Here is an 18,704-nt window from a genome sequence, read left to right as displayed (position 1 = left end):
TCAGGTAAGTTTTTGGAATTACACGTTGAAGAAAGAGGCTGAATTTTTTTGTGATTTGAATATGAATGGTTATTAATTTCCAGAAAGTTATATAATATACAAAGAATGAATGAGGCACCTTATTCTGAAACATTTTTAATCTCGTGCTTTCTACATGAGAGATTCTGTGGCTCTAAGACACAAGGTAACACATCTGACAGTAAGTAGAACTAAGACATAATAAACCAAGTAGGACTCACAACTTCCTTCTCCCTTCTCATTATACCATGTAACCAACGGATTTTAAGTGAGTTTAGTTCATCTTGTTAATGGCACCATTATCGATGAGGCCAGTGACATCTTTTCTCCGCATTCTGAAAGGTTTAGAATGTTCTTACCCTTCCCCCAGCACAGATACATCATCTTACCTTAAATTTACAATGTGGATAATATGACTTGAAAACACTGAGAAGCTTTACAATATGTAACCATGTCAGTGCTATGCTTTCTGAGAATGTGAGGGTAGGCTTTTCAAAATATAGGCATTAAAATATTAAATAGGATTTTTATTTTCCAATCCTTTCGGGACACTATGTGTTGTGGGAATTATTCTAAGTGTTTTACAGATGTTAACTCATTCAATCATTGTGTTGTAAATATTTTCATTTTACAAAGTGGAAACTGAAGCCCAGAGACATGAAGTGATTTGCCCAAGATGACAGAGCAAGTAGGTGGCAGAGTCGGGATTTGAATGCAGGCTCTAGAGTCTGTGCTGTTAAATACGATTATGCTGCCTGCTACAGTATTTCAGCAGGAATGAGTTACAAGTCCATGTCTCCTATTTTTGTTACATAAAATATAGTTTATTTAAATTTAGACTCCAATCAAGACAAGCTTCTTCTCATCAAAACAAACTAAACACCTCCTTCCTTCAACGGGCCAAACCAGACTGCAGATACGTACAAGGAGAGAGAATTATTCCTAATATATTAAATAAAGCACATTGTAGATTTTATAAGGCACACACCATTAGTAGTAACATTGAAATGTATTGGTTTTTAAAGCAAACGCTGGGTAGCTAATCAGTCGAGACTGAGTTCCTATTGACCTTCTGTGTAGACTAGAGAGTCACAAGCCCTTCTTGGAGACTCAGCAGATTTCCAAACTAGAGGAGAAACCACCTAGCTATACCCAGATATATACAATTTCTTTAGTGAAAGTTTATGGCAGACCCTACCACATAAATATTGACATACCCCATTAGTGAGTTCTTTTATTCTCAACCAATCTTTTAAACATTATACAATTTCCAGGTTAAAAAAAACAACAACAATAAACCTTTAGGTTTGCTATATGTATTTTTCTAGCTCAAGTGGATTCTAACTGAACAATAGTGCCAAGATTCTGTCATTCAGAGTTGGAATACTCAGATAACTAATTTTCTCTATAGAATGATCGATGCTTACATTATATGAATTCCTAGAGATCAGTAACCAATTCTCAAACATTCCATAGGGTGTTGAGCTCAATGAATATGCCAGAAGGGAGTATCCTCCTTTTCAAAGGCCAGTGGTCACGTTGGGTGGGATTTGTCCTGTCTGTTCTGGCTTCTAATTTTCCATCAAAATTAACATCTACAACACAGTTGAAGTTGTGAAACACAGTAAAAGAAAGTAAAGAAGATGGGTACAATGAGATCTTTCACAAGTTGTACTGTCTACTATGGGAATGTTGCTGCAACGATTAATTTTATTTGTCAAGTTGACTTGGCCACTGAGTCCCCAGATATTTGGACAAGCACTAGTCTGGAAGTGTTTGTGATTATTTTTGAGGATATTAACATGTGGATTAGCAGACTGAATAAAGCAGACTGCTCTCCAATGTCGATGGCTCTCCATCCAATCAGTTGAAGGCCTGAATAGAATAAATTGGCTGAGTCTCAGTAAGAAATAAGGAGTGGGGCGCCTGGGTGGCTCAGTCGGTTGAGCGTCCTACTTTAGCTCAGGTCATCATCTCGTGGTTCATGAGTTTGAGCCCTACACTGGGCTTGCTGCGGTCAGCCTGTCAACTTGGAGCCTGCTTTGAGTCCTCTGTCCCCCCCTCTCTTCCCCTCCCCTGCTTGCATGCTCTCTCTCTCTCACAAAAAATAAATAAAAGCATTAAAAAAAAAGGAGTAAAGAACAAATTCTTCCTGCATCACTGTCTTGAGCTGGAACCTTGGTCTTTCCCTGCATTTGGACTCAAACTAAAATATTGGCTCTTTTTGGGTCTTGAGACCGCTGACTTATAGTCTGGAATTTAACCATTGGCTCTCTTGGTTCTCAGGCCTTGGACTGAATGTACACATTGCTCTCTCTTGGGTCTCTAGGTTTCCAGCTTGCTGACTGCAGATCTTGGGACTTCTCAGCTTTCAAAATGCATGAGCCAATTCCATATAATAAATCTTTACACATAGATATATATAGTTTCTCTGGAGAACCCTGAGTAATATAGTTGTATTTTCCAGAAAGTTGAAGGCAACTGGCTTATTTATTTCCCCATACACTGAGGCATATTGGTCCATTTTTCTTCAAATCTAAGGTCTCTTATCAAAGAAATCAAGAGTTTCATTGTCAAGGACACGTTATTAGTTATGCTTGTCTGTGGAAAAGTGATAAGGCTAAAGAAAAGTGAATTCCATCATTGATTAAAATTGTTGTGATGGCTACATAATTCCTACGTATCTATGGAATAGATAGCCCTGCATCACTTTTTCTTTGCATTTCCTCGCTAGCTCTGAACTCAGAGCTAGAAAAATGAGTACGCAGAATAATCTGGAAGCTAGGCGGTCATTTCTTACACAAACATTTTCCTCATCTTTCTTAAACTGCTTTCCTAAATCTGATATATAACACAACCACAGCTAAAGGGGGAAAAATTTCTCCCTCCCCAATCTTAACATACGGTTAAGAAGTTTGAAGTTTGCCTATGACACATCATTGTAGACCTATATGGCTACTAAAATTATTACAGTTATTTACCACGCTGATTAGTTTTTGTTGGTAACCCTTAATGGCAGGCTCCATGTATCACTCACAACTATTAGCTAGTGTTACATGTAATAGGACAGAATGACTATTTATTAAATGTCCAGCTTAGTGGTGGTTGGTTGAATATATGGTTCTGTGTATTTAGTAGAGTATTATGCGAAATTTGTGGTCTTACCATATATATTACAGTGGGTAGTTGACGTTTGACCTTCCCACTTTAGACATGGAGCATGAATTCTTCATGCTTATCATCATTAAGCACAACAATCAACCTCGTATTGCCTTTCCTCTATTAAATTGAATGAATGTTCATGTCTTCCAAACTTGATAAGTAATTTCCCTATAACTATAACTATCTTTTTTATTATATTAGCCATTATATCTACATACAATTTCTTAGAATTGATGCTCTATGTATAGTTGCCCTTACTTACTTTGAATTCTCAAAAAGTCTTTATATGAAATAATCATCAATTTATATACCCTTAATAATATTTTTTGAAATCAGTGGTAAAAACATAGTTTTTCTAAGAAAATGAAAGATGAATGCATAATATGAAAGGAAATGCCAAATGTGAGAACCATATATGATGCATATTAGCTCATATTTATAAAAAGGAGGCAGTACTAATAATTCTGTGGGCTAGAATTCTACCTCAACTCTTACCTAAAAAAGAAATACTGAGTATTTCAAGTAAGATGCCTATTCTTGACCATATTTTTGATCAAACTGTTTCACAATTTGATATTTGAACACTTTTGATAACAAATGATTGAACAAACAAATGATTATAGTTGCCAACAGGTATATAATTAATACCTTGTCATTAGACTTTTTTTTTCAGTGAGTCTGGACTTAGTCTTTACCTGTAACATATATCTTTGAAGTTAAAGACTGACTTTTCTTATAGTTTATAAAGTCAGTCTCATTTCTTTTTAGTACACTGATCAAATCAATGATGTGTTTATTATCTGTTTTAGAACTAGTTTCTGTAGCTCAAACTATAAGTGGTGTAAATGGGCTTTCTATTACAGTTAAAAATCAACTATAGTTAAAGCTAGCATTTTGTAAATTAATCTCTCAGAGGATTCTTCAGTGCCTCCTTAAAGGGAACTGATGATTTTGGCAGCTTCTCAATTCTCTTCCATCTGTAACTTCTCCTGGTTAACTAGTCCACGGAGCAGAAGGGAAGGACTTCTCCAGAACAGTGCAAACCATCAGCCAATGGATGCACTGTTTTTATGTTTTGTTTTGCTTTGTTTTTCCCGGTGCATTTTCTAGTGCATTTTAGACTATGCAAATGGAAGTAAGTATTTAAAAAAATACAGTGACACAGGAAAATAAAGAGAATTAATATAAAAATAACTTCTGAATTCATGAGATATATTGTGTAGAAGATAAATAATCAAATGTTAACAGCATAATCCTTTCAGGTTTGAGTTCCTTGAACACATGATGCAGGAGGTAGACTATGATGATTATTTAGTACATTTGCTCTGAAAATGGAGTCGCTCATAATTTTCACAGCTTTAGTTTTCTGGCTTCGTAAAAAAGTGACATGATCTTCTAAGTGTATTTCACATATTCCTCATTTTTATACGTACCATAGGTGAGCAACATTGAGAACCTAAGAGCTTTATCATTTATAAAAGTACGAGGTGGGATGTAGGAAGATAAAGTCTCCCAAATAATTACGATTTCAACACAACAGAAGGGTTCAATGGTACCATCTGCCTCTGCCCAACAATCTTTTTCAGCTTCTGTTGCGCCATCGTCCTAGATTTACTCATTTTAAAACTGAGGATAACAAAACAGGAGCACTTCTTGGAGTGATAATATTTTAGGCTTCACTGGGGTTTGTAACATCAACTCCCTGACTGCCAGGATCAGGCTGTGTTGGGAAGCACAGAGAAGACAGAGACATACTATCCTTCTGGGAGAGGGCATGCCAACCACAGAAACAGACGGGGAAGAGCGGATTCTGGGCAGAGGACTCTTCCACAGGCTTCATGCATTTACCAGGACTGATTCCACTCACTCTGGCCACAGGGCACTCAGGCACATCCTATACTCTGATCTGCATTTTATTTATTATTTATTTTTTTAATACAAGTTCTCCTAAACATGTTAGTTGTCATGTCATGTTTTCTCTTGTACTATTTCCTCTGCCCTCACACTGACTGATCTCCTTTTATCTCATTTTGGGGATCTTTCTCATGAATGTTCTCAGAGAGGAGAAAATGAACTTACCTGGTGTTTCTGTTGTTTTGATTGAACTCTGATTCTCAGCTTTAGAGAAAAGAAAAGAAAAGAAAAGAAAAGAAAAGAAAAGAAAAGAAAATCACTACAAGGAAATGTTGACTGTCCCAATTGTTACAGGTCGTAAATGGATATAGATCCTACTACATTTCTGATGCACTTTTCTTTGAATCATAAAATCACAAGGTGTTCCTGGTTAGAAAGACTTTAGAGCGAAGGTCAGCCATTTTTTTTTCTTAAAAGGCCAAATAGTAAATATTTTAGGCTTTGTGGGTCACAAGTCTCTGTAGCAAGTATTCAACTTGCCGTTGTAGTGTGAATGCAGTCATGCATAACACCTAAAGAGTAGGTATGGCTGTGTTCCAATGAAACTTTACTTACAAAAACAGGTGGGGTGCTAGACCCCGTCTGTGGGCCACAGTTTGCTGAATCCTGTTTTAAAGCATCTGGTACAACTCCATATCCTCAATAAGCCAAGAAAATGCAGACAACTACAAATCCTTTGGGCGGGGCTTAATGAGTGGCATGGCCATGTGTCATATTCCCACTAAGAGATGATGCATTTCCTGACCTGAGAGAGACTCAGGAAGGTTCGGACAGATACCTCTCAAACTCAGGGAATTCCTTTAACATAAACATAGTTCAGATGAGCTTCCTACAATAAAATTACTTGAAAAAATTACAATCAAAGACCACTTCAACAACTTTGAGTGTATGTACCATGAACAAAATCTGTCATGTGAAAAATAGAGAAAAACAGAGAAAATGATTTTAAAATAACCAGAAGCCCAATAGCGATAGTTTAAAATATCCATTTGACCCCTTTGTGTTCACTTGACTGCCTATCAGCATCTCGAATTTAACATGCTTAAAACAGAACTCTTGACTGGTATCCTTATATCTTCCTCTTCCCCCACTTTCTTGGTTCAGTGCATGGTAACATTGTCCCCCAGCTGCACAAGCAAAAAGTAGTAGCCTTCCGTGATTCTCCTCTTTTTCTCACCCCTATGGGCTTTGGCTTCAAAACATATTCCAAATATATTCATTACTTAATTGGCTACTGTTCATCTAGCACCGATCTCTCTCCCTAGTACCTGCAATAGCCACCTAGAAAAATCTATTTAAATTTAAGCTTCACTACTCTAATGGCTCCCTATTCCTTTCACTATGGATGGTAAGTCTTTACAAGACATGACCCCCTGTTTCACCCTGATTGGTAGATAACATCATGGAGCTCTTCCTACCTTGGGCTCCTCTGCCTCCTCCCTGTGCCTTGGTGTTCTCTCAGGCTACGCTCTGGCTTCCTTCTATCTGTCGTGACTCTGCTCAGATGTCACCACTTAGAGAAGTCTTCTCCAACCACCTCACCTAAAGTGGACTCCTTATTTCTCTTCAAACTCCGCCACTCGGCTTCGTTTGCTCAACAGTCCTTTTATTACCACAGTGACATTTTTAAAATGTGCTTGCTGTCAGTTGAATATGACTCCAGGAGGACAGAGATGGCATGTTTTATTCAGAGCCGCAATTTCAGTACCTACCACCAGGTCTCTAGTAAAAATGTGGAATGAGTGAGTGAGAATAGGAAATAACAATAGCAATAAATAAGACAAATTCTACTTACCTGAATTCAATTTTTCAGGGAAAAGAATGTGTTATTTAAAATTGCCAGTTGGACAGCACTCTCAACAATAGCTAAATTATGGAAAGAGCCTAAATGTCCATCAACTGATGAATGGATCAAGAAATTGTGGTTTATATACACAACGGAGTACTACGTGGCAATGAGAAAGAATGAAATATGGCCCTTTGTAGCAACGTGGATGGAACTGGAGAGTGTGATGCTAAGTGAAATAAGCCGTACAGAGAAAGACAGATACCATATGGTTTCACTCTTATGTGGATCCTGAGAAACTTAACAGAAACCCATGGGGGAGGGGAAGGAAAAAAAAGAGGTTAGAGTGGGAGAGAGCCAAAGCATAAGAGACTGTTAAAAACTGAGAACAAACTGAGGGTTGATGGGGGGTGGGAGGGAGGGGAGGGTGGGTGATGGGTATTGAGGAGGGCACCTTTTGGGATGAGCACTGGGTGTTGTATGGAAACCAATTTGACAATAAACTTCATATATAGAAAAATAAAATAAAATAAAATTGCTAGTTGGATAACTATAGCTACCATTAAGCATACTCTTATGATTAGTTCCACATATTATTTGCTGATGTCTGCAAGGGACATACAATTACCATTCTGCAGATCTACAAATATTAGCTGAGAAAAGTGAAACTCCTTTCTCAAGGTGGGGACAACGATTATAAATTAGGTGTGTTCATTCTAATGTCTATCCTCTTCTACTAAAGTAGACAGTTTTTCTATCCACTAACCCACCCTGAATGGAAAATTTATGTAATTAATTTTTGCTTTTGATAACTAGTTAAAATACTTTTGAACATGGCATAATGCTTATTTGGAAGATGCAGTTAAAATATTTATCAGCTGCTAGAGGACTAGGATGCAAAGACAATTAAAACCCTTTGTTCCTATTGCTATGAATATCAGGTCATAACCTTTCTTGCTGATAGACTTCATTAAGAATGAAAAAAATTTAAACTTGTATCAGACAAAACCTGATTGTTCTGTATTTAGTTTTTTTATTAGCATTCAGAAATGCATAATAATTTTAGAAGGACGTGTCATTTATAAAAAAATGAACTATGTCTTAAGGCTTAGCTGAATCAAAATAATAACGTATGTCAGTGCAAAACCCTTATATTGAGTGTATGAAGAGGTCCAGACTTTCTTTTTTTTTTCAGACTTTTATATATGAATGCATATGCTGTTTTTTTGAGGAACAAATTCTGCAGATCTTAAATATTTAATCAAAACTAAAATAGATACCTTTTTTTGTATGAAATCAAAGAGAGATTATTTTGAAAGTAATGAAGTGTTTTCATACGGCACTTCAAATTTGGATTCAGTTCTGTGGGCATAAAAGTTTATTAAAGATGAATGTTATAGAACACGGATAAAGTGGGAATTCATGAAACGTGAAGAAATTTACAATTGTTCCTGAGTTTTACTTGTAAGTGTCATAATACATGTTTTTAGAAAAATCTAAACTCTGATCTATAGTGAAGTGAGTAAAGTCAGATAGCAAATGAGTGTAGTGCATGCTATTAAGCTACTCTCAAATTTAACTATTTAGTAAAGACCAAAATCTTAGTCAAAGTGGTTGGCAACTTAAAATCTGTTTGTTGAGTTTTATTCTATGAGATGGAAGTATTATGAAATGCAAGAGAACTTCTAAATTTTCAAACTTAAATCCACATTAATCGAAAACTATACTCAGTTATCTTTTAAAACAGAAAGCTTAAATAGCAAAACAACAAACAACTTTGCTAAATATCGTCTTATAAAGAATATTGTGCTCCTAACTATATATGCATATATAACTGTATATAGTTATGCATAGAAAATGTCACTAACAGGAAAGGAGAAAAGAAAAATTCCCATATATATTCCATATATAATTCTTTACTGATATGCTTAAAAATAATTTGCTATGCCCAATTCATGTTTTCCTTATCATTTTCTTATGCACAGTGTTGGCTGAGTCATTATATGTGACATTAGAGTTGACCCCAGATCAACACAGGTTTGAAATGTGTGGGTCTACTTATACACGGATTTTTTTTTTTTTTTTTGGTACAGTGTAGGACTATAAATGTATTTTCTTTTCCTAATGATTTTTTAAAATTTATTTATTTTTGAGAGAGAGAGGGAGAGAGAGAGAGAGAGAGACAGAACTAGAACGGGGGAGGGGCACAGAGCAAGAGGGAGACACAGACTCCAAAGCAGACTCCAGGCTCTGAGCTGTCAGCACAGCCCAATGCGGGGTTCAAACTCACGAACTGCGAAATCATGACCTGAGCCAAAGTTAGACGCTTAACGGACTGAGCCATCCAGGAGCCCTTCCTTATGACTTTCTTAATAACATCTCTTCTTTAGGTTACTTTATTATAAGAATACAGTATATGATACATATTACATACATGTGTTAATTGACTACTTATGTTATTTGTAAGGTCAGCGGTAGGCTATTAGTAATTAAGTTTTTGGGGAGTCAAAGTTATATGTGGGTTTTCTACTGCCCAGAAGGTCAGCCCTCCCAACCCCATGTTCCTCAAGTGTTAACTTGTATTTCTGGTTTGGCTAAACCATGACTTGTGTATGACTCAGACTTTGTTGTCCTAAGAATTCCTCTTGTATCTGCCCATGTGAAACAATACAAACTAATAAAATATCATGTAAGAGATGTTATGATTAAGTTCCCAGATAAGTGGCATAGGTAAATGGTGCAATTCCCTAAGGAAATAATGAGCCTGGGCAATCTGATAAATTAATAGTTTCCAAAGGATGAGATGCATAGCGTTTATGAGATTCCATAAGGCAGTACTGGAAAAGTGACATTATATAAGATTGAAACTTTCAATGAGAATGTTATTAGCTTTTCAGCTTTCTTTCAGTTTATTTGGTTATTTCAATGAGGAACTTTCAAAATTACAATTTAATGCAAATGTGTGATGAATACCTAACATGTGCTTATCTTGATTTATTTTTTTAAACAAGAATGACCAAGCCTTAAACAAAGAGCCTTTGGCAAGCAACAAAACCTAGCTACAACTTAATTATATTTTGTTTTGTTTTTTAATTTGTTTTAATATTTATTTATTTTTAAGAGAGAGAGAGACAGAGTGCCAGAGGGGAGGGGCAGAGCAGGAGAGGGACACAGAATCTGAAGCAGGCTCCAGGCTCTGAGCTGTCAGCACAGAGCCTGATGTGGGACATGAACCGTGAGATCACTACCTGAGCCAAAGTCAGATGCTTAACCCAGTGAACCACCCAGGTGCCCCTTTACATTGTTTTTATAGTGATTTTATAGCTACTGTTGATGCCTCATGAAACACATTTTTCATTTACAATGGTTTTCTTTTCAAGCAAATTTAAGAACAAAAAGTGCATCAGTTTAAAGGAAGCTAATAAATAATAGTGCAAATGGTTTACATATCTCGTAACACTCATTAAATTGTGGGAAATACTGAGCTAAAATCTTGTAGAGGCCCTTGATGGATGTGTAGAATCGGGACAAGCAATTGGAGGAAAGAAGAGAGGAAGAAGAAATAGGAACATGCAAATGAGGAGCTCAGGATGAAAAAGCCGGTCAAGAATAAATCTGGCCTGATGGGTGAAAGCTGGAGAACCACCTTTCTTAGAATCACAGGCTTATATTCTGGGCCAGCCAATCAGCCGATTTGTGTTGTAATTGGTGAACACTTACTTGTCAAGCATATGATTCACACAATTAAAAGCAAATTGTGGGGTGCCTGGGTGGCTCAGTCGGTGAAGCGTCCAACTCTTGATTTCAGCTCAGGTCATGATCTCACAGTTCATGAGATTGAGCCCCGTGTCAGGCTCTGCACCGACAGCACAGAGCCTGCTTGGGATTCTCTCTCTCCCTCTCTCCATGCCCCTCCCCCACTAGCATGTGGTCTCTCTCTCAAAATAAATAAATACACTTACTTGTTTTCTACTACCTTTATATACTTCATATAGAATAGTCATGATGAGCAAAATATGGTATAGTGAAGAGTTTATGAGTTTTGAGGCAAGAAAAACAGTGTTTGAATTTAATTCTTTTAATTTAACCATGGCCAAGTCATTTAGTCTTTCTGAATCTATTTCCTTATTTGAAACTGGTGTGATAAATACCAACTTTGCCTGGCCTTTATAAGGATTATTAATAAAATAATAGCTAACATTTATTATGTTTACTTGCCAGAAATTGTTTTAAGCTTTGTGTATTTTATCTCTTTTAATCTTCACAAGAATCCTACAAGGTTATGATCTTCTAGCTCTTTTACAGATGAGGAAACTGAGGCACAGAGAAGTTAAGTGGCTTATCAAAGGCCATAGTACAAATAAATGATTGTGCTTCATTATTTGAGCCTGAGCAATCTCACTTCAGAATCATGCTTCATAACCAATAAGCTAACTTCCTCTTGGCATGATTAAAGAGCTTAATTTTTATTTTAAGACGGGTGTGGTGCCTGAAAAAGCAGGGCTTAAGCGTAGGTCGTTCTCATGGTTAGCTACCAGTATATCTAAAATGTCTATTTGGTTATTGTACAATTATCTCTGGTTTTTGTGCAGACATAAACTCCATACTAAGCTGGAATAAATTATAGAAGAAAGATACGTATTTGATAAACTAGTTACTATTTGTAAATGTTATTACTCTTCCTTAATAACCTACTGATGACTTATAAATGTTATTCATTTCTACTTGACAGAAGCCAGATTTTAAGTCTGTAATATTGTATATGCTGTGGTAGCAGGAAATCTGGCTTGGCAAAACCCTTGTAGGTATTTGGACCAAGTCCTTGCCTTCGTTGAGTTAAGTATTGGCATATTGTCCATCTCGATCTGCCTTCTACGTATAATCTTATCCACATTCTTTCCTCAGCCAAGTGAGAATTCACCAGCAAGAGAAAGAGTAATAGTTTTCCCTTCCTTGCCAATCTCTTGCAGTGTGTACTGTGCTTGCTTTTAAATCTGGTTACAGATACCTACGTGATTAAATGACCAGCAAGAAAAGCACCTACTTGGCTTTCTCCTCTCCATCTTCCTCTTCCTTTACTCTTCTCTCCTCAGAAACCAACTGAATGTGCACCCAGTACCTGGGAATAGGACCTTATTGGAACAGGTCTTTGCAGTTGTAATTAAGTTAAGGAACTTCACAACTTCAGGCATCTGTATAAGAGAATGCACAGGGGTGCCTGGGTGGCTCAGTCGACTAAGGGTCCGACTTCGGCTCAGGTCACAATCTCGCGGTTCATGAGTTCGAGTCCACGTCAGGCTCTGTGCTGAGAGCTCAGAGCCTGGACCCTGCTTCAGATTCTGTGTCTCCTTCTCTCTCTGTTCCTTTCCCTGCTTACACTCTGTCTTGCTCTCTCTCCCAAAAATAAATAATAAAAACATTAAACACTCAGAAAATAAAAAAAGAAGAAAATGCACAGACAGAAAGAGGAGACACAGAGGGAAGAGAAGGCATGTGAATACACAGAGAAAAAGACCATGTGAAGACAGAGGCAGAGATTAAAGGGGTGCATCTACAAGCCAAGGAATGCAAAGGCCTTCTGGCGGCCATCCCTAGAAACTAAGAGGCATGCCAGGCACAGAAGCCTTTTAATAGACTTGTAGTGAATAAACTAATTTATTAATTAATTCAACAGGCTCTAATTTATTTAACTGTAAATTCAGAACACTAAATTAGTGATACTTTCTATCTTAAAAGTTCTGGAATTCCAGGAACATGTCTTCTCCAGGTTGAATAAAAGAGTAACATAGGAGAAATACACAGAACTTTAAGAGAATGGGAAATGATTAGAGATAAATGGTTTGAGGACTTGCTTCTTTTTGAACTACATCCTTTCTAGGGAGTAAAGCAATAAATTTCACTAACTCTTCTTTACTTGAAATCAAATCTACACTTCAGATGATGTACCCACAGTGCTTTTACCTGGTAGTTACTATCCAAGGATCCATTACCCTATGTTTAAGAGGAAGATAAAGCTTCAGCTGTTCAACCTTCTCTTACCAGTAGATTGTTTGGTTCTCCTCCTGTCTCTGGCTCTTGGGTTTGCTAATTTTGAATATTTATGTGCGTGATGGGTAGAGATGGAAAGGGAACATTGCTCTGCTAACTGGGAATCTGGGCTAGCTCCTGGTTTCATCAGGCGCAAATGGAAATGCGTGCAAACTCATTATAGCAAATGGATTCTGTACTAAGCAGGAAGCACCTTGAGAAACAAGAGAGGCCTGAGGAGAAATGACTACCCCAAAAATGAGTTTTATAAAAAAAAATATCTAAAGGACTTAGTATGGAACTGGTTAATCAAATGGCAAATGCAAAGAGTAGCAGTAAATACCTTTATTTAATTATCTTGCTTTCCAGGGTGCCTTATTTTTCAAGAAATAGCTTTGTGGGTGTATTTTTTTTTAAAACTACTTGGAGGAAAGCCACTTCAAACTGTGTTTAGAAGCTAAATAAATACAATAGTCCCCAGAACAGAGATGCATAGGGCATTTTACTGCATAAATCAAAGTAAAATTAGGAGTCTTAATGGACTCATGGGGCTGACCACACACTTCTGTATAAGTGCTAATTTTAATAAACCATGGTCCCTGAATGACATTTTCCTAATCAGCGACTGAATGAGTATTAGTGCAGAATACAGATTACTTGAGCTTAGTCTTCAACTGCTATACATTTTGCAGATGCATATTTACTTTTATTCTTGTTTATATTCAGGACAATCATATTATGAAATGGATGGGGTTTTGGTCTGCTAAAGGTACCTTACAGACATATATTGCCTGCAAAATAGATTCTACTTAACAGAAGCCAAAACACTACCACAAGGAAATGTTCTACATATGAAGGAGCAATGGCCCCTCTCTTCAAATTCCTCTATGTGGAAATTGTCTCATTAAATAAAACCATTAGTTCACAGTTATGGTATGAAATTAGGCTCCTTCTATATAACCTTCTTTATGTTATGCTAAAGAGAATTCAATATAATGGGAAAATGGATGTTCCCTATGTGTTTCTATTTTTTTTTTTAATGTTTATTTTTGAGAGACACAGAGTGTGAGCAGGGGAGGGGCAGAGAGAGAGAGAGGGAGACACAAAATCCGAAGTAGGCTCCAGGCTCTGAGCTGTCAGCACAGAGCCCAACGCGGGGCTTGAACCCACGAACGGTGAGATCATGACCTGAGCCGAAGTCGGATGCTTAACCAACTGAGCCACCCAGGCGCCCCTGTTCCTGATGTACTGGGCCTTGCACATCCCACTTGCCATCTCCTTCTACCACAGAGATCTCCCAAGAAGAGACTTGGAGACTGGAAGTCATCTATAGCTGTTTCTTATTAAGGACTATGGATATGCCAAGAATGCCTTTATTGTTTATAATGGATGGTATGTGATAAGGCTGTTATGGCAGATTACTAGCTTTTCCAGTCAGGATATTTTGAATAAAGATACAAATTACTTCACACCATGGAGGCCAGGATTTGGGAAGTGCTTATAGTGATGATATATGTGGTTGGAGCTAGAAAGTTGTCTAAGCTCAAGGGAGCTCTAGGTCTTGCCACTCTCTCTGTCTCTCACAAACAACTTAATCTTGCTCATGGGGTCTGTTCATCTCCCACATCCCTTCTCTCCATTCTTCCCTATCAATTTTTATTATTCATACCATCTGTTTGCTTATGCCATAGGTATGCACAGGAGTCATCATGGTTGTCTCAGACTCACTCTGTTGAAACCTTTCTGCTTCAGTTTTCACAGCTAATCACTTTTTCATTTGTTTGAGTTTTCTAGTTAAGGTTACACAGAAAGTAAATTTGATTAGACTAGCTCAACATTTTCTTTCCTTTTGTTTTTATTTTATTATTTTATTTTATTTTTTAATGTTTATTTTGAGAGAGAGAGAGAGAGAGAGAGAAAGCAGGAGAGGGGCAGAGAGAGAGGGAGAGAGAGAGAATCCCAAGCAGACTTCTCACTGTCTAAGCAGAGCCTTGACGTAAAGCTTGAACTCATGAACCATGAGATCATGACCTGAGCGGATATCAAGAGTCAGACACTTAACCAACTGAGCTACTCAGGTGCCCCTCCTTTTATTTTTAAATAAAGTTTTATAAAGAAATTCACAACCAAATTCACTCATTTTAAGTGTACAAGTCAATAATTTTCAGTAAATTTATAGAGTTGTACAACCAAAACTGTAATCCAGATTTAGAATATTTTCAACATAAAAAACTCCCTTGGGACTTTCTGCAGTCAATCCCCAGTTCCACCTACAGCTTTAGGTAACTACTTATGTGGTTTCTGACCCTATAAGAATGTCTATTCTGGATGTTTCATATAAATAGAATTATAAAATATGTGGTGTTTTTTAAAAGGCTTTTTTCACTGAGCATAATGGTTTTGAGGTTCATGGTATTACCACATGTATCAGTAATTTGTTCCTTTAAATTGCTGAATAGTAGCCCATTGTATGGATATCCTGTTTTAGAATAATCCAAACCCATTTCAAACGGAAAAACCAATGGAATATTCCATCACACCAGTTAGTGGGCATTTGGATTGTTTCCAGTGTGACTATTATGAATATTGTTACTATTAATAATGTCTCAAAAACACCTGTCTTGATTACTATAGCTTTAGAGTAAGTTTCGAAGTTAGCTTATGTAAGTCCTGCAACTTTGCTCTTCCTTGACCAAATAGTTTTAGCTATTCTAGGTATTTTTCATTTCCAAATATTATTTAGGATCATCTTATCAATTTCTAATGATTTGCTGTGATTCTGTGATTCTGATAGGAATTGAATTGAATAAATTAGTCAAATATTTATCAATGGGGGGGAATGCCAACTTAAAATATTCAGTCTTTCCATCCATGAATATGTAATATCTCTCCATTTACTTATTTAATATCTCGCAGAACAATAGTTCACTGTGCAAATCTTACACTTCTACTATTAAATATATTCCTAAATATTTTATTCTTTCTGGTGCTTTTGTTAATGTCACTATTCCCTTAATTTTATTTTTGAATTGTCATTGTTAACATGCAGAAATATGGTTTATTTTTGTATCTCTTATATCTTGTGATAGGAAATACTCTATTAGCTTTAGTAGTTTCTGAGTTTTTTGGTTTTCTACATAAATTATGATATAGTATGCTATGAAAATCTGTTTTATTTCTTCCTTTCAAATCTGTATGAATGGATCTATCTATCTGTCTGTCTATCTATTCTACCTACCTACCTACCTACCTACCTGTCATCACCTTATTGTCCTATCTAGGACCCTTGGTTATAATTTTGAAAAGAATGGACATCTTCGCTGTGTTCAAGATCTTAAGAGGAAACCATGAAATATTTCACTATTAAGGATGATGTTTTCATAGATACCCTTTTCAGTCAGGGGAAATTACACTTTATTTCTAGTTTACTGAAATTTCTAATTAAAAGTGGGTACTAAATTTTGTCAAATGCTTTTTCTGCATCTACTGACTCCACCAATATAGTGCGTTGCTCTACTTGATTTTCATGTAATAAGCCAGTCATACATTCCTGGATGAAAATCACTTATTTATGTTTTCTATCCCTTTCTGTATCTTGCCAAAGTTGGTTTGTTAATATTTTATTAAGGATAGTTGCATCAATGTTCATGAAGGATATTGGTTTTCTTTACTTGATTTTGTTTTCTTTTCATTCTTTTCTAGCTTTGGTATGAGGATAAAGCTGGCCTCAAACAATTACTTCTGTAGTGTTCTTTCCTCCTCTTCCTGAAAGGATTTGGGAAGAATGGTATCATTTCTTTTGAATATAGAATTCAGAATTGAAGCCATCCTGCTTGAAGTTTTCTTCATGGGACCATTTAAAATTTCTAATGCAATATCTTTAATTGTTTTTATATCTTTTCAGACTACCTATTTATTGAGTCAATTTTAGCAATTTGTTTCTTTCTAAGAATTTTCCCATTTCATCAAAGTTTTCTAATTTGTTGCCAAGGTCACTTTTTGTGTTTTGTGTCAGGGGATATCATAGATTACTGTTTGGCCTGAAAGTGATCTTTCCTGGCACCCACCTATTTGTGGCTATGGAGGGATAAAGTATCACGGTACAAAGCCAAGTTGCCAAATGGTTGTCCAATTTGGTAGAGACCAGATAAGACAGGTGGGGGCATGGTTCTTCGGTAGCTGTGGGCTGGAAAATGTTCTGAATTTAATGCTATCCAACATACAAATTTAACATTTCAGCATGAATTTTTACACTTACTCTTGTGTTGGGAACTCTGTGATGTTGAAGCAGCGTTGGAAAGTGGAGGATTTGTCACTGTTGCATTTGCAGTGGTGAACTCATTCTTCATGACACTCTTGGTTGTGTTTCCTAATGATGTAAAAGGATAAGCAGCCATCAGGGGTATAACCAATAAATAATCTCATTAGCATTAATATTAAAATCCAGTTACAACTTGAACTTTAGTTACTGAAAGTCTTCTGATCAAGATTTAGAAATTCAACATTTTGGTGAGTACCTTTTGGTGATCAGTTAATTACATCAAGAAAATGGAGGAATATTAGACTCTTCTCTATTCTGCTATAGGTTATCTCATTTGAACAGAACAGTAATCCTATTAATTAAGTAATAATTATCATCATTCTTTAGCATATGAGATTCAGAAAAGTTAACTTCCCCATTTTCATGTAACTTGTAACAGAAGAGAGGCAGGATCTGAATCCAAGCCTTTCTGATGCAAAAGTTAATCACTCAGCTACCCTAGAAAGGGGGTGGTAAGAAAGGTGGTAAGAAAGAAAGTGGTTTAAGATGGTAGTTCCCATGCTGTCTGGGAAAGAATTTTTAGATGGGTGAAATAGACAGCAGGAAAGGGATAACAGGAAGTACATAGAATAAACTTTACATTTTTTTGGCAGAAGGGGAAGGAGAATTAACAACAAAGGAAAGGTAACCTGAACTTACAAAAATAACACTGGAATATGACTACTTGAAAAAATTTATATTTACACAAATATTATAAAAACAAAATGATGAATGCCCCTCAGTCTTTTCAAAGTCTAATGTGGAGAACATTGGGTTAGTGAAGAAACGACAGACATGATGATTAGTGCGTGCTTAGAGTTAACTAGATATGATGGTAGCTGGAGGTGGGAGAAATCAGTTTAATAGATTTCTTTCACAACGTAGGCTGAATTGCTGTTTTCAATTGCCAATCAGCTTCCATTCTATGGCAGCAAGCATCTATAGTGTAATGCAAATTTTTAATGCAGTTGAGAGATTCATGTTGGAGAAATCGATAGTTTGCAAGAAGCCCTCATAGACATTGGGCAAATATGTTTTCACACAAAGAGGCTTCAGGAATTGGTATGCCAGCAAAATATAAATATAAATTCAAATATAGGCCATAGCATTAACACTGCATATGGTAAAGAAAGATTTGAAATGGGCAAAACTTCAGAGGAATCTTAAAGTATTAAACTGACAGATAAATATTTGAGAAAGTAAAGAGATAGCTTGTAGCAGAAATTGATGTTTGTGATAGCATGGAAGTACAAAAGATCACCCTGAATACAGGAACTCCACACTCAAGAATGAAGAAAGAATATGTGGGGTAAAGATTTTGCTCCTCACTGAAACTCCAAGAACATATTCTTGAAAAGCATTGGAACAGGATTTCCTCTTTAGAAATATTTGGTGAAGAATTCTTCTTCCGAGTTAAAAATAGAAAACCATGAAACAGCTATCCTGATGGCCTAAAGAATTCCCTAGCATAAGACAGACTCAAAAGTCTTGGACATG

The 18,704-nt window shown here is 36.5% G+C and overlaps 1 protein-coding gene across 2 annotated transcripts in view; it reads right to left on the bottom strand.

Moving 5' to 3' along the window:
- Window positions 1-18,704, bottom strand: part of EMCN (endomucin) — a 105,173-nt gene that overhangs the window by 30,735 nt on the left and 55,734 nt on the right. The window contains exons 4-5 of one of the 2 annotated variants that reach the window (XM_030313359.1): window positions 17,166-17,276; window positions 5,260-5,298 (exon numbers count right to left, since the gene is read on the bottom strand). In XM_030313359.1, coding sequence (XP_030169219.1) covers window positions 5,260-5,298; window positions 17,166-17,276 — 150 coding nt within the window. The remainder of the gene's footprint in view (window positions 1-5,259; window positions 5,299-17,165; window positions 17,277-18,704) is intronic. The other variant, XM_030313360.1, reaches the window with a different exon arrangement.

The sequence above is a fragment of the Lynx canadensis genome, chromosome B1 (assembly GCF_007474595.2).
Source record: "Lynx canadensis isolate LIC74 chromosome B1, mLynCan4.pri.v2, whole genome shotgun sequence".
In the NCBI taxonomy this organism is placed as follows: Eukaryota; Metazoa; Chordata; class Mammalia; order Carnivora; family Felidae; genus Lynx; species Lynx canadensis.
This window is presented reverse-complemented; position numbering and strand designations above follow the sequence as displayed.